The sequence below is a fragment of the Morone saxatilis genome, unplaced genomic scaffold (assembly GCF_004916995.1).
Source record: "Morone saxatilis isolate NCDOM2014 unplaced genomic scaffold, NCSU_SB_2.0 Contig24, whole genome shotgun sequence".
Classification (NCBI taxonomy): Eukaryota; Metazoa; Chordata; class Actinopteri; family Moronidae; genus Morone; species Morone saxatilis.
Genome location: NW_023339807.1, coordinates 19,554,812 through 19,570,920, shown reverse-complemented (window position 1 = coordinate 19,570,920; position 16,109 = coordinate 19,554,812). Strand labels below are relative to the sequence as shown.

The following is a 16,109-nucleotide window of genomic DNA, read 5'->3' as shown; positions in this document are numbered from 1 at the left end:
ATGTCTTTTATTTATCCAATAAAAACATGTGAAATCCTAGTATGCTGGTGTAACAGAAAAGTTATAGGGACCTCAGGTGTGAATATAATAATTTGTCATATTGAGAGACAGACCAATCTTTACTTAATACTGGATTTAAGCAACTATAGGCAATGACAAAAACAGCCCAGAAAATATAGCAAGCATGCTGGTCAAAGGTTCTCCAATGAAAAGGTCTATACTGAATGTGAACTGTGACCTGGCTGTGTGAGCGTTGTAGTTTCGTGGGTGAAAGAACCAGTCAGTTCGGAAGGGAGCAATTATATTCTTCTCATAAAGAAATGCGTTTTTATCACTAACGTTCGTTTTAGGATCATAATCCAGGTATATTGTAACACCAGCAGCTACTGCATCTCTCTTCCATCGTGTTAAATCTAGCTTGTATTTAACGAACAAAACTATAGGTAGCAGCCGCACCCCCCTCTTGGTAATGGTACAGTCCGATCCGGAGGCCAGCGAGGGACCATTAGCAAGAGCACAGCATCAGCTGTAGTGTGTCGGAGAGTGAGAAACTTCTCTCACTCCTCCTCCCCTGCTTTCTCTCTCCCCAAATTCCCTCAGACACCTTTATTTTCTCTTTAACCTCTCCCACAGGAGCAGCCGCAGCCACCGGTGCCCCAGTCAACAGGCTGGTACTGGCTGGGTTTTATTTTTTTGGGTTCTATCTCTGCTCTATCTGGACGCTCTCGGGAGTTTTTTTCTGCCCGGTTCGTTCAGGACGTCGGGTGCAACTGGAGCAAGTTTCACCCCCCTCCCCGTCCCCCCCATTCTGCCTGAGGAATGAGAGGATTGCCGGAGACCCGAAACTCGCATGTTTGAATGAACAAAAGAACAGAAAGCGAGGGTACTACCGCCGAAATGGAGGAAAACACTCTGCCAGGAGCAACATGTAAGTCCTTATTAGCGGTCCTTCAGTCTACCTTAGAGCTGAGTCTTATCTTTAAAGGAAACACTACAGGAATGCCTTGTCATTCATGCCCTTTGTCACGTTGTAACAAAATCATTTAAAACGCCGTCTCGCTGGTGTTAACTTTAGAGTTGCATGGCACCTTTTTTGGGGGGTTGAGAAACAGTGTTGCAATTAAGGTAAAGCCACGGAGAGCTTGCTAGGGAATGCATTTGTTGGATGAATTCTGAACAATCCATTAGGAGGTGCGGATACAGACAGTCCTCACACCATAAGGCTAACGCAACCTTGATGTGGTCCACGAGCTTAACACCTAAACCCCTAACCCAGATTTGATCTGAGTAACAATGAAAGATGATTCACCTATTTGCAGAGCTTGATGATGAAAACCAAACACCGGCATCATCATCATCATCATCAGCTGACTGCTCATAGCTGTGTCTTCAAAATATGTTGGCATTTCTTTCGCACAGAGCTCAGCCCACAGGGGTTATGATAACACAATTTGCGCTAGATGAGGTAATCTGACTAGTACCGCCCCATCCCCCTCCGTATGTTATGTTTAGCTCACTACTAACGTGATGTAGTCATTGGCGGTGTGGCATCCCCTCCTGTCTCCTCTTTGCTGCTGCTCTACCAGAGGATGTTTTCGAACTCGAGTCAGTGGTGGTTGTGTGCACAGGTGCAGTCGTGCTCACGTTCTCCTGGTGCAGAGGTGCATCAATAAACTCCTGAAATCAAGAACCCGTTCATGAAAAGCTCAGCCCAGGGCCAAAGTGCAGGATAAAGAGTCCACCTCACGCTCCGGCCAGATCCGGCTTACTTACTGCTTTATTTGTGCAATTACAACTTATGGGATCCCATGATCATGCAGTTCAAGGCCAATGTCTGCTCACCGGGTCGTAACACTCTGAGACTAGATGAAATACCTGCACTGGAAACCTGCCAGTGTGAAGTTGGTCTTGCAAGACGCCCAGCATTTTCCCAACGACTGAATCTCCATGCCAGAGCGTTGTGTATTGACATATGTTGCCAGTTTCTGGAAATAGCAGGGGACACACAATGTGACCTCCTCTTTCTGACAACAGGAAACTTCCTTCCTGCTGACGGGGGGGCTTCTCGGAGGGAGGTCAGCTTGTTTTGGCTCTGCATCAAGCGAGGGGAGAGGCGTGCTCCACCCTGATCGTGGGAAGCTTGACCAGTGGACCGGAGCGTCTTTAAATCGCCACGTTCTGAATAACATGGTGTATATAAAGCTGGTAGGGGCTGCGATCCTATGTGCTCATGGCAGACAGTCAAATCTCTGATAACGACATGTTTTCTTGCCATATCAGCTCCCGAGAATGTGTGTTGCCCATGTACAACATTCTCGAGCAAGATATTTAAACAACACCTGGAAGCAGTAGGACAATTGGAAAAGTCTCCTTTTGTTGAAACGCAGGCGCTAAAGAAAGCTTGATCTGTCCTGCTTGAAAACTAGCCCTTGGACTAGAGCTGTTGAAAGCCTGGCCCAGCATTGTGAAAATGTGCTGTCAGGACTTTTGGAGAAGATCTTCTAATCCCCCTTTTCTTTCTGCAGGCTTTCTTCTCCCCGCTCGCCCCACTCTGCCACTCTTTGACAGTCGGCTCTGTTTGGTCGTCCTCTTTAAGCTCCATACCTGAACAGCTAAGCTGCGACCAGCTGAGCTGAATAGAAACTTTAATTTTCCTTTTTAAGATTAGCCTTTTCACCGGCACTTCAGATAAGTGTGACTGCTGCTATCTCTAGAGTTTTTACTGTAGGTTAACAGCGAGTGTGTAAGATACTGAGGCGGCGCTTTAAATAGGTAATGAGCCATTATGCAAATGTTATTTTAAGCCAAAAAAGACAAGCTGCCAACTTGACAATAAAGAGCCTCAGACAGGGAGACAGATCATGGTGTAGTCCATGTCTATCATGTAATATGGGGAAATCCACCGGCTTTGGCTGTCAAGGCTGTTCTATAGTGAACAGGATCAGTCAGCTACACATCGTCAGCCGCAGGAGTTGTTATGTAATCAGGGGAACACGTGCGACCACGTGCCATTTTTTTTTATTTTTTTTTTTGGATAGATTGCTGCTTTAGTGTCTTTGTAAATTGGCAGTGGGCAAGATCCCACGGGGCCTTCCACATTCACTAACTAATCATGGAGCCTGATGATGAGAGCAGACATTGTTTTTGCACAGGATTATTTGTGAGTGATGCAGTGGTGAAGTGTGTGTTCACCATTAGATGTTTTCACGTTCTGCAGGAGATATGTTTGACCCCGACAGGTTAGCCACATGTGAAATGTTTGAAATGTATCATCCGGATGCTCTGTCGTGTATCAGGAGTCATGATTTAATATTCGTGAATATGGAAAGAGTCATTTACTTCCATGTGTTTTTGGGAGTGCAATGATGATACTGGCTTCTGTAACTCTATGCAGATGTGAATATTACTGTATAGGTCAAGTAACAGGCTTGTTCATGCCAGTATTCTCTTGATTTCTGTATCAGAGGCCTAAAATAATAGCACAATATTACATTTATCATGTTGTTTTTGAATCTAATTTATAGGAGTGGGTGGAGTACACAAAGGGGATCAACCTGTATGTGGGCTCCATCCTGCACAATCCATTTAACTTAGTGTATGTTGCTGCAATCACAGATTAATCTGTCAGTCAAATGGCTTTGGCATTCATCCCTTCATGCCTGAAGGGATTCAAGTGGCAAACTGAGAAATGTAATACTTTACCACACTCTTTCACAAGATCTAACTTTCCTTTGGTGTATAGATGAATTTGATGTTATTGGTGCAGGAGAGTGGGGGGCTTCCCACTTCCCACATGTTCAGATACGTTCAAAGCCCACATTCAGCACTTTTTTTATTGAAGGGACTCAGCCCCTGTCTGTCCCAGTGAAGTTCGGAGAGTGAAGGGAAAAGAACAGAAACATCTGAGTCCCAAAGAACCGACTGAAGTCCTGCCAGGACTGTGGCGTTGAGGTCTGCTTTTGATACTGCAGTGCAGTTTGTAGACAGTGACACATTTCCAGTCAGTTTGGCTCCTCGGGACTCCAGCACATTGGATTTCAAATGATATCCTGACTGGGGTTCAAGAGCTAAGTTACAGCTTTAAGGGTGTTTGAGGGTGTTCACATCATATTGGTTTGAACAGCGCTGTAATCATATCCTTTTTTTTCCTGGACATAGCCCCTGCATTTTGAAAAGCTCACAGTGATGGGGCTGCAGTTCCTGTACTGTCCACGCAGAGTGGATGTAAGTACCTTCAGTTTTAATATGGGAGTTGGCCCTCATAGTGCATAGTCACTGTTTTATCTCAAATCCAATATGTATCAAGTCGTGCACTCAATATGCAAAGTGCTCATATTCCCCCTGTGCTGGATGAGCTCCAGTTGGATCACCTGTACATTTGGAAGCTTTTGTATGTGTATGTTTGTGTCTGTGTACAAGAATCAGGATGTGAAGCTTTCCTTCAGGCAGGATCCTACCTTTTGGTTAGTGCCATATAGTCCAGTTCCAATACATGAGAAGTCCAGAAAGAGAGGGGACCAAAGCTATAAAGTCAAGGCAGACAGAGGCCAGAGGACGGCGAGACATGCAGTAATGTGAAAAAGGTGAAACACTGATTGAACTGCCGTCTCCAGATTTAAACTCCACACACAGAGGAGGAATCACGTCAGCGCTGCTCCACTCTGTAGCACCCAGATGGTGTAAATCACACCGGCCAGACACTGACCTCTCATAAGGGAATAGAGGTAGATCTCTAGCCCAGCACTCTGGAAAGGCAAATAATGTTGAAAGCCCTCTCATTACCCAGCATTCAAAGTGTGTAGCCTGTCAGCCTCTGCAGTATTCTACCAGGAAATTGCTACTGAAAGCGGTCAATACGTCCATGCCGGCACAGTTCATGTTTGTTTTTGTGAACATGAATGACAGACAGAACCTAATTGAGCTTCTGAAAAATGTGTGTGAGGTCCTATTATTACTGGCCTCCCATTTTAAATGTATTAGAAGACTGTGTTTACTCTGAAAACATGGATTAAGGTAGGATTAGATGGGATTAGAGTTGAATTTACCTACCCTTGAACCACGTCTAACCAACAGAAAGCACAAAATAGCTCAGATGAGACAAAGAATGGTTGTGTAGTCTAACCCTGTAAATAATCTGTTCAGTTTTGTCACTCAAATGCTGATATGACAATTAATTGATACAAGTTAATGTTTCTATGCCTTGTTCATTATGCATTGTGATAATTAGAGCAATTCATTCACTTTCCATAGCTCCATTACGTGTGTTATTAGTCACACTTAAAATGACTGGGGGCTACAGTTTTGGTAGATTAGCCTTTAAAATGGGCCAAAGATACTAGAAGTGTCTGGCTTTTAGAGAATGCTTTTGAAGAATGGCTTTATGATGTATAACCGGCCGTCTCCTCTTTAGCCCCTTTGGTCTTTTCCTTATAACAAGAGCCTTTGATACAGAATACAGTTGATCATTCAGAGAGCTATGACTTGTCATGGACCACCTAAGATTACTTTAAGCTAAAGGACTAAAAGCAGGTAGTACTCAGAATTATTCAATGATGAGTTGGTGTGTTAAGAAGTGGGTCCTACAGTGTACGGGAGAATTACTACTGTTAAGACCTCTTTCACAGTCTTTATGCCAAGCTAAGATAACTGGCTTCTCATCTAACTCTCAGCAAGCAAATAACCAATACACTGACTGCACCAGAGCACAATGAAACCAGAAACATTACATTGATGCAAACCATGTTCAAATTACTGGACCAAAGAAAGGCAAGACAAGTTTACATAGCAATGCCCAAAGGCAACTGAATGTGTTTACATAAGGCATTAAAAATACAGCAGCTGGGTAGTAAGAAAGTGACTGAATGCCAAAGAAACACGCCGTTCTTACTACTAACCCCTTCACTTTTTAAAGCCCACGAAACATACACATGTGGAAGGCATCTGCTGTTCTAACATCTCTCTGTCTTTTAGTCTCCACTGTGACATACAGCAAGAAGGCCGGTGCTGCAGTGCTGTTTATTATCAGTCAGCTGTACTACCCTTCTCCCTGGGACACTAGAGGAAGGACAAGGGGAGGGGAAGTCTCGATTTGGACCGTGTCGCTTGTTCCTTCCAACTCCACCAAGTCTGAAAATATCCCAGACGAGTTGCTCTTTGCTCTCTGGTCGTCTGAAAGTTCCAGTCACCAGACCCATCCGCTAATATTAGACCAGTCCCTCTTCAGCTAAAGGGCATGCTTCTTCTACCATAAACACATGTTCATCTGCCTACACATTCCTTGGCAGGTGTACCACGTGTCATCTAGCACCATTGTTTGGCCCATTTTTTACAATGGTTTTAGTTTCTGTGTCTGCTTTCTAGGAAATAATATTGCAGTTTCATGTTTTTGTTGATGGATTTGAACCTTGTCACCAGCGGAGTGGGAGAGAATATTTCACCTCGCTGTAGTTACTTACCTGTGATTATGAGTCCCATGATTGGTTCCTGTTGCCACTGTAAAAGTTCTGTGTTTTTGTGTGGGGAGACAAAAATCCATTTAATGATAACTGTTGGGTGTAATTGTATGTTGAACAGGCGCAAAATTACTACCCAGGCCTGATTTTTGCTTTAGGTAACGTTTATGAAAATAACCGTATTGGGGGGAAAAAATGACAAACAATGGCTACCTCAGACAAGGACACACACAGTCACAGCTCCTTCAAAATGTCAACAATGTCGATGTGCAAGGTCGCTAGTTATATTACCTTTATCTACCGATTGATCCTAGTGATGCTTCAAGAGCAGAGAGGGAGCGCTTCAATCTCTCCACCACATTTGCACCATGTCATTGTTTATAGTAGTTCAAACATAATGTTCAGTTCTGTACAAAAAGGGAAATTAGATGGGATGGGAAATCCATAGCGGGGGTTACTGATACCTGAGATCTTTGCAGTGGCATTAATGGCCAGTGTTTGTCTTTCTTTGTGAGCACTTATCTGGCTAACCACAGGCCATTGAAGCCCATTGTATGTATTTCTAAACTAATATTTCAGTGTAAGCTTCACATTATTCTAAAGCTACATTTCCTTCTCACTGAACCATGTAGCTCTTTATAAGGAGTACTGGTTCTAAATCTTGACTATGTTGCTCTTGAAGGCAATGTGAATAATTGTTCTTCCAGTCGTCATTGAACACTTCCAAAACTTTTACAAGCAGTTTACGTCTGACTCCGACTAAAAGTGGTCCTCAACTGTGACAGGGAACCAGAAAACCCCCGTCATTGAGACCAGTGGGAATTAGATCACGCTGTCACTTACCAACCCCCCAAAAAGGACGGGGAGCAGGTTGCCAGGAGCGACCGGCCGGTATGCCGACATACAGCTTCTAGTTATGAATGGCAGCTTGTGCGGCCCAGAAATCCCCCCTCGTCCTCTGATGTAAGTTTGGCAGTTCTTGACACATCCCCCCCCCCGATCTAGGTTACTTATCCGTTTACGTTGGAGCATGTTGGTGGCAGATGCAGGGTCCCCAGGGAGCTGCTGCTCGTTCGGATAAGCAGAGCCTTTCATCGGCGCGGTGGCTTTGCCGCACACGCCGGTGCAGGAGAGAGCAGCAGCTAAATACCGGGCATTGTCCTCCGCTTGGACCAGGTGATGGGATGAAAGCTGTTGCAGTCACCAACAGAGACATTAGTATTCACCGACCGATTGACGTGAGGGAATGCTGCCTTCCTGGTTGGTGTGCAGAACCACTTTTGTCGTTATTAGTCAGACATCAGCTGTAACCTGATGGGTGGGTTCATCAGTCTGCATCTGATACGACCTGTTCTTTTCTGTGTCAGTCTAGAACTGAAACCATTAGCTGATTAATCCATTAGTCATTCTAAATAGAATTAGTTTCGTCGTTGAAACTATTTAGTAATACTTGGGGACAGTCTCACCTGGTGTTCTGGAAAATTGTTTTTTTTTAACATTTTGTACACTTAAACTTACTTCATTTTAAACATAATCATAGAAAAATCGATAGTTAAATGTATCATTAATTGCAGCCCTAGTTAAAGGTAACCTGGTGCTAATCAAGTGCAGTTTGTGTGCAGAATCTAATGATGTGTATCTCAGTTCCCATTTAAAATTATAGTCCTCAGTTGTAAGCACATCTAATGAAAACTTTGGCCTTTAAACACACACAACACACACACACACACACACACACACACACACACACGCACACACGCACACACACACGCAGGGCCTGGTTTGGCATGGAGTCAGTGCTTGTTGTTTACACTGCGCTTCCTGTGTGTCTGGGCCCCCTTGCCCTCTTACATCACCCTATTCGGTGCAGGAGGGACACAACAGGGTGAAGGGGCGACTGGTTAGGGGGGTAAGCGATGAGGTAGTTCATTAGTCCCCTGGCCCATCCCAAATGAGATGCAGATCCATTCTCTGTGTTTCCTGAGTTCCTCTTTTCTTTTTTTTTGCGTTGCCGCCCTTTTCCCTTTCCAGTCTTTTGATTTCACACTCTGGGTCTCAGTGCTGTTTCCTCATCTCTTGTTTGCCTCATTTCCATTTTTCAGGAGAATGTGCTGCCTTTCCACCCTGTTTACGAGGTATTTTCTGGGTACTAGGCATATTATAGGCATAGATTTTGCAACTAATCTGTAGTGTTGTATTATAAGCCTTCAGTTATTCCTGTTGGTGGTCCGACAGTGCGGCCACTCCTCCTCTTATCTGTTTAGCAGGAGACGGAGAGGGCTGTGCTTAGTGAAGCTCTTGGCTTCATAAATATTCCATGTCTTGCCCTATATTTTTACTCTGCACAATATCTTGGCAAGACATTGTCAGTGCTCTGGATGTCACACTGGGGATGAGCAGCTGTTGTAAGTTGTATTAATTATGACTGGTCAGAAGACCATTTAAAAAACTTACCATTGCTCTGTTGTATTTGTTTCACACTGGGAATGTCTGCTTTTTATTGTATCAGACAGTTCTATTACAGTTCTTCTCCCTAAAGTATCTCTCCCTAAGCTGTTAATGAGCAAATGCTGTCATAAGAATGTGCTGTCATAGTTTGCTGATTCTGTCATACAGTGAGTCATGTGTTTTGCTGTGTTGTGGAGGACACAAGCTTTTCTTACCCTGATTCATAGGTCCCCTGTGAGGTTGATAAACAGGTAGAAAAACAGCACTGTGGTCTATTGTCTGAACCCTGTGCTTAGTACAGTTGCCTGTCAGATCCTATAGCCTGTATACTCACTGTACACAGTTACTATATGGAGGTAAAAGAGCTTCCATTTAAGGTTTCAAAGACCTATCCTCCTTTACCTCTTGTCCCCTGCAGTTTTAGAGGTGACACAGTCTATATAAGTGGCACCAGGGAAGCACTACATGAAGAAGCAGGCTTTGCACTGTGGGTATTTATAACCTGCTCTAATAAAATAATATGCTGTGAAATTGGATTTCTGCTAAATCACATTTGGTGTGGCAGTATTACCAGTTGTCCCAGTTTTAAGTCTTTACTCATGTCATCAGCCAAACTGTAAAGTACTAAATTCCTTTGTGATTCCATTTTGGGACTGAATGTACAGTGAGCTTTTCAGCGCCTTTGCTACATATTTTCCAAACCAACATTTGAAATTGCTCGCATACTGTATTTTGTCCAACCTAACATGCCTCTAACTGGGAAAAGGCACTGAGTCTGTGCTAATTACCTGCTGATTCCCAACCTGCCGTTCTGCTCCCACACTGTGCTCATGCATGCATGTATACAGCCACTTCTGCAGGGGTTCCTTTACTATTTCTGCTGCCTTTTACAGATATCTTATTCCAATGTATGCCTTTTGCATGTAAATGGGTTCAGCTGAGTGCCTCAGGCTTTGTTTGACACCTGCAGCTAGAGAGGCCCCATAGGGAGACATGAGGGGGCCAACTGAGCTGTGGTGCAAGGTGACGGTGTGGTGTTCAACCAATGGACACGCACAGCATGCCGCAGATTCCTGAACCTCCTCTGACCCACTTTGTAGGGTCTCATAGCTGTTGAATATCCAGTTGATACTCAGTGGGAAAAACAAAGCCACCATACCATGACACCAGTGCTTTTAAATGCCCCAAAGATTGATTTACTTACTACTCACCAGATTAGTAAGAGATTATGATGATAAAGGAAATGGTATGTAGTGGCAATAATAGTGCCCAACAGTAAACAAAGTTCTCTAAGAGGCTTTTGGATTCTTTTTTTCGAAACGTGGTTCCAAATGTTAAGTATTTCTCTAAAACTTTTATATTTGTGATTAAATAAGCTATAAAGTAATTTTATTTTCTATCAGGGCTATGTAGGTATGGTTTCAGTGGATTTGACAGTGGCATATGCCTGGCATTATAAGCATACAACCCAACTATCATTGGATTATGATGATTATTTTGTAATGTTAGGATTCTAACGTGGATCCCTGCCAACCAGTGTGAAGAGCACAAACAAAATACAAATGCAGAAATCTTTAATGTGAAATAAACATGCCGGACCCCATTGTTTATAAGAATATTGTTATAACCTAGCCTTTCAGGACCTCTGAAGAAGGATTGGTGGTGCACACCGAAACCTTCAACATATCTGAGATGTGAGCTTGTGAAATGCTGACCAAATGTTTGTCCTGTGTATTTTTCTTCCCTACCATCCAATAACAAGCTCCACCAAAGTGTTTTTCCGTGTTCAGGGCTTGATGGAGGCCGAAGCATCTCAGAGGAAGTTGGTGTGCATTGATTTATGAATATGAATAATGTAAGTGATGTCCCATGGGGGTGGTCTAATGGCTTTTGGCTGGTGTTGTCTCCTGGGTGCAGTTCCTGTGGGAAGCTGGAATGTAAATATTGTAAGGAGGCAGTTACTCAGGTGATACTAATGCTCCACTGATAGACAGTGTATAGATAGTGTTGTATGGGTTGTGATAGAATTAGGCGACGCAATGATTTTGCAAATAAATATACCGCGTGAGAACACTCTGTTATGTAAACACTGTATAATTTGGTTAGCTTGGCTTAAGTCATTTTTTTTTTTTTTGTCAGTGACAACGAAACCCAGAACAGAGTTCATGGATTGCTGAACAGAGATTTTGTCATCGCATTCAGTACATCTGTGCAAATATTACTTAAGGATTCTCCTCAAAGCCCCGCATGAATATGTCCCAATCTTGTTTGCTGTAAGGGGTCACTGTGTAAACAGGTTTTAAATACACTCGTACCCATCGCTATGCCAGCCAAGGACAGGCAATAGTCCCCGAATCAGTCACTAAACTTCAGACTCCATTCATTTACATTGAAGTGCTCCTCACTAAAATGCGTAATTTGTATCTTTGAGGCTTGACAAATGTATTGCATCTCCTTCACCAGCCCTTTTTTTAAATATATATTTAAATTGTGCCTTGTTTACACCCACGTCTGCTAACCTGCAGTCTTCTTTTGTATTGTAATGCTACTTACACTTTACTGTTGTCCAACTCTCGGTCACTGACCCTTTGTAAAAACACTCCTCCGCTGCGCTACCAGTGGTCAAAAAACTTTGACAACCATTTTGATAATTAACATTTAGTTATTTATCAAGCAAAAATGCTAAATATTCACACGCTGCAGCATCTAAAAGGTAATGATTTGCTGCTTTTCTCAGTTTTTATCATAATACATTTATTTAGGTGTTGGACCATAGGTTAGATAAAACACTCACCAAGTCACCCTGGAAACTTTAGATGGACATTTTAAACTTTACATTGTTTTACAATTTATATAAACAGTTACTCAACTGATTTTAAAAAAAAAAAAAAAAAGTTCAAACTTTTATTTCTTTTTTACAACCAATGTCTTTTTCCCCATTAACTTTCAGTCATCTATCGTACACTCTGTTCTCCCAGTGTTCTGGTAGCCCAGACAGTCAGAGCGCTGCATCAATCAGCCCTTGTTTCAGTCCCTTGCTACGCAGCAGCAATCCTCTCCCTCAGCTCCCATCCCATTTTCCTCCAGAGAGTTTCAGGTTTCATTGGTATTCATTGTCAGTGCCACCAACATACCAGTGTGTTACATTCTCATTCTCTTCATCATTGACAGTATAGATCCACATGATTGTCTGTCCAGTCGCCCACAGTCCCGTCAGTCAGCCAATTCTTTGTGGCTCCAGTTCTCAGGTGTATGGGGAACTTTCACACGATATGAGGTAATCGAATACCAGTCTGTCAGGGCTGCACTTGCTCCTATCACCTCCCGGAGCCCAGTTGTCATATATGCCCATAGGGATTTGTAAGAAAATGGTGTAAGATGAAATGCAGAAACAAGGGTTGTATGATTCATCATCCGAGCAGTCAGAATGGAACACCTGGGGTTGTGTGTTGCATCATTTGTTTGCAAAAAAATGTTGTAGGCATTTGGTTGATAATTGCTGATCACATGAAGTCTTCAGTGTAAGGATTTTCTCTCCATGCAGTAATGTAGACGAATGGTGGAGTAAAAGTCAAGAGCAGGATTTTAGTCCGGTTTAAATGAAGTTGGTCACAAGCCCCAAGTGCTGTGTTGTTAAAAAATTTTCTTACTTTTTGCCTGTTGTAAACAATTTTCATTCTCATTTCATCCCTGAATACATTACTGGTGTTCATCTTGTACTTTCAGTTTATCTCACTACCATTCCCCCTCCTTCCTTCCTTTCTCCTCTCACTGTCATGGCAGTGTTTTGGCTGCTGTCCCGTTGCTATGAAGAGACCACAACAATGGCCCCTCTCTGTCAGAGCACATCACTGCCCGAGGAATGCTTATTTAATAGTGGCATGCTTCGGGAGGAGAAACACAATGTCTCGTCTCCCAGCTGAACCCTTTCGTAGACTCATACTGCAGTTCTCTCAGGCTATCAGGCTTCGTCTTACTCAGGGTCATCATTAGTAACTGTCTGCATTTCCCCGACCGATGACATAGCCTTTATGTGAGCCTAGCTGAGCTCAAACAATCTTTGCCACAAGGCCTGATATCTCACTAAATGCTACTAAGCATCTGTAGCTGCAGTAGTGAGAAGTCAGCCTCTTTATTTGGCTGACAGCTATTCATACAGACATTTGTCCAGCTTTGTGCCTCTTAGGTCTAATAAAAATCAAAGTTTTACTTACAGGGAAGCAGTGTGTTTGAAAAAAAAACATTATATGTCTTGTTTTCGAGTAGATTTTTTTTATGGCTTAAAAAGCACAATATATAGAAAGCTATAATCAATTCTCTTTGAAGTTTCACAGCATTGGTCTCGCAGCTCATTGGTGCTCTTCTATGCAAACTGTTGAATAGCGCAGCATTTGTAGAGTAAATCTTCAGTGCATTCACAGTCTCAGTGCGACAGCCCCCTACTGTCTGTGTTGTTTTTAGCCAAAGTCTGAATAATTTACAGCATGTTGCCCCAGTGTTTACCTTCAGAGACTATGCAGAAGAAACTGTGTTCCAACATAGTTCCACAGGGAACGCAGGGGTACAGTGCTGAGTGGACAAAGCCAAGTGTCCCTCCCATGAGGGTCTTTGTTTGGCCGTCAAAGCCGGGCCAAACTAATGTTTGAGTTGGAGATTCAAGTAGCAGTCTGCCAAATGTGAGTCATGGTGCTGTGAGTGAAGCTGCTGTCCCAACAAACCAGCCCAGCTATTCTTTTATCAAAAAACTTTAAAATCCCAAAGTAGAAATGACCCGTGAGCCTTAACTGGCTCCTATCGAGTAGTTTTCATCAAAAAGAAGTTTGACTACTTCTGGGAAACTGATCACTTGGATTCTGTCTTCTGAAGCAATTCATTTCACCTCAATAAAGTTATCAGGATGCCAAAAAGCAATTACTGTGTTTTGTTCTGCCAGGGAGTCAGGCCATTTGCTTAGGCCGGTCTGTCGATAAATCAGTTGTGCAGAGTAGAGATGGTATTAAGCATAGAGTTAGAAGGGGGCAAGACCTATTATATTGTGCTTCTGAGCAAATGGTGTAATCTCTGCAGCAGATAATGTTGCTCAACAAACGAAAGAAACATTGTATGGAGACAGAGGCGGTTAGATTGTTTCTTTGGGGGGTTTCTGTTTCATTGTGTTGTTACAGTGCTGGTATTTGAGTTATCAAATTGAACAATTTCCCCAAGAAAACAAACTTCTCCTTACAGCCAGGACTCCACCCCTTACACTCGATACTTGCAGCTCTTGAGGAAGTTTACGTCATTTACAATAAACTACTTCATAGGCCCAGCAGCGAGAGGAATGAAAACCAACTGGTTTAGTTCTATCCCTGTGCTTGTCTTACCTTTTACCTTGTCATTTACTTGTATTTATTTTGTGTCTTTCTCTTCGACCAGCTCCCCACTCAGATCTGAACACAAACCCAACAAGGCCTGACCCGGAGGGGGAGAGTAGCCCCCCGAAGACGGACATTACAGAGAGAATGGAGTCTCCAGCTAAGAAAGAGACCGACCGGAGATTGACTACCCCCACAAAATCTGACACCCTTCCTCGATCACCTGGGTCACCTGCATCACCTGTCCCCAGGTCGAAAAGGAAGGAAGGTAAATGAAAACAGAATTTTCTCTTGTAAAGTGCTTTTATTACATGTATAGAGTTCAGTTGCTTAAAGGTCCAGTGTGTAGGATTTAGTGGCATCTAGTGGTGTAGCACACACCTTCGCCTAACCAACTCGTTCCAAGCATGCAGGAGAATGAAAGGTCCTATCTAGAGCCAGTGTTTGGTTTTTGCGTTCTGGGCTACTGTAGAAACATGTAGGTGAACATGGCGGACTCCATAAATAAGGACCAGCTCCCTCTAGAGATAAAAACAAAAATCTATATTTTCATGTGATTTATACACTGAAAAACATACCTATGAATATTGTATACAATTTCTTCCAGTAGATCCACCTAAATGTTACACACTGGACCTTTTTAAAGGTAAAACTTGATAATGGAGGCTGAATCTGGCCTGACAGAATTACATCTGCAATCTGCGGGAGTCGGGTCTGCTCTCTTGAGGCAAGGTGATGCTCCAGTATCTGAGTAATAATGACCACATGCTTTCAGACGCCAAGCTAAATCCAATAGGGCTGCTGCAGTTTATCTTTAAGTGTGGAACAAGCACGGAACAGAAGCTGCTATGTGAGAACATCTCAGCTTTGGGCTCAAAGATTTTAAGCAGAATTGAATTAGTAAAGAAAATATCCCACTACAATATGGACAAATGAGCTTTCCTGGTAAGTGGATAGCTAATGCTGATCACTGCCATGCACTGGTGCCTAATGAAAGGAGGGCAAATGGAACCTGAATAGGAATCCCATTTCTCTGATGCCAAGAAGGCATTTTCCACAATGCCACCACTTGAACTCACTGGCCAACAGTACATGCAAACTCTAAGGAACATGTTTGAGGGTTTTTGGAGTGTAAGCCTCTTTTCTTTCTCCCCTTTATTCTTTATCCATTAATCCATTCACTGTGGTCATGGTCTTTATTCCCTTAGCGTGAGGTGATGGGGATAAACCCCCCCCCCCCCCAAAGCCCCAAACTGCTCTCAAAACTGTAACAATGCTTCCTGTTTCAATACCTTGTTATGGCTTTAATCAGTTATATTAAGACTTTATGGTCTATGTTTATTTGCCAAAGTCTGGTCTATTTTAGAGAAATATGCAGTTAAGTCCTTTGTCTCCTGATTCCATAAATGACCCACACTTCCCCATTGTTCATAAAGTTCCTTTTCCACCGGTTTTGTAAAGCTCATTACTTGTGAGGTTTTGCACCACCCAGAGGGTTATAATGAAGATGAAAAGCACTCTGTGGATCTCTAATTAGTAAAAAGAAATGGTGAGGCTTGTAGTTCAGTTGGGAGCTGACGCTTCTGGCAATGGCCTGGTCAGATATATTTAGTCACATCTCAAACATTTTCCTGATTTCCTTCTGTCCAAGAGAACCTCCTAATGTAAGTGGTGTCGAGGGTTGTTCAACGGTTATTTTTGAGTATGTTGAGTTGGAGGAAAACCTTCTTGTAAAAATGTTCTTTCTTGTTTCTTATGTGTCTATGCAGTATACCCTGCCCTGCCCCTGTTGTACCCCAGTTTAGAGGCGAACAAAATCGCACAGAGGTGACATTTGAGAGAGTGTGTGTGTGTG

At 43.0% G+C, this 16,109-nt stretch overlaps 1 protein-coding gene across 4 annotated transcripts in view; it reads left to right on the top strand.

The window, feature by feature from the left end:
• Window positions 1-517: 517 nt before the first annotated feature.
• The window catches only part of map7d1a (MAP7 domain containing 1a), a gene marked incomplete in the record, with an annotated part of 39,273 nt that continues 23,681 nt past the window's right edge, over window positions 518-16,109 (top strand). For 3 of the 4 annotated variants that reach the window (XM_035672054.1, XM_035672053.1, XM_035672052.1), the window contains 2 exon segments: window positions 7,481-7,712; window positions 14,316-14,522. In XM_035672054.1, coding sequence (XP_035527947.1) covers window positions 7,496-7,712; window positions 14,316-14,522 — 424 coding nt within the window. 4 annotated transcript variants of the gene reach the window in all.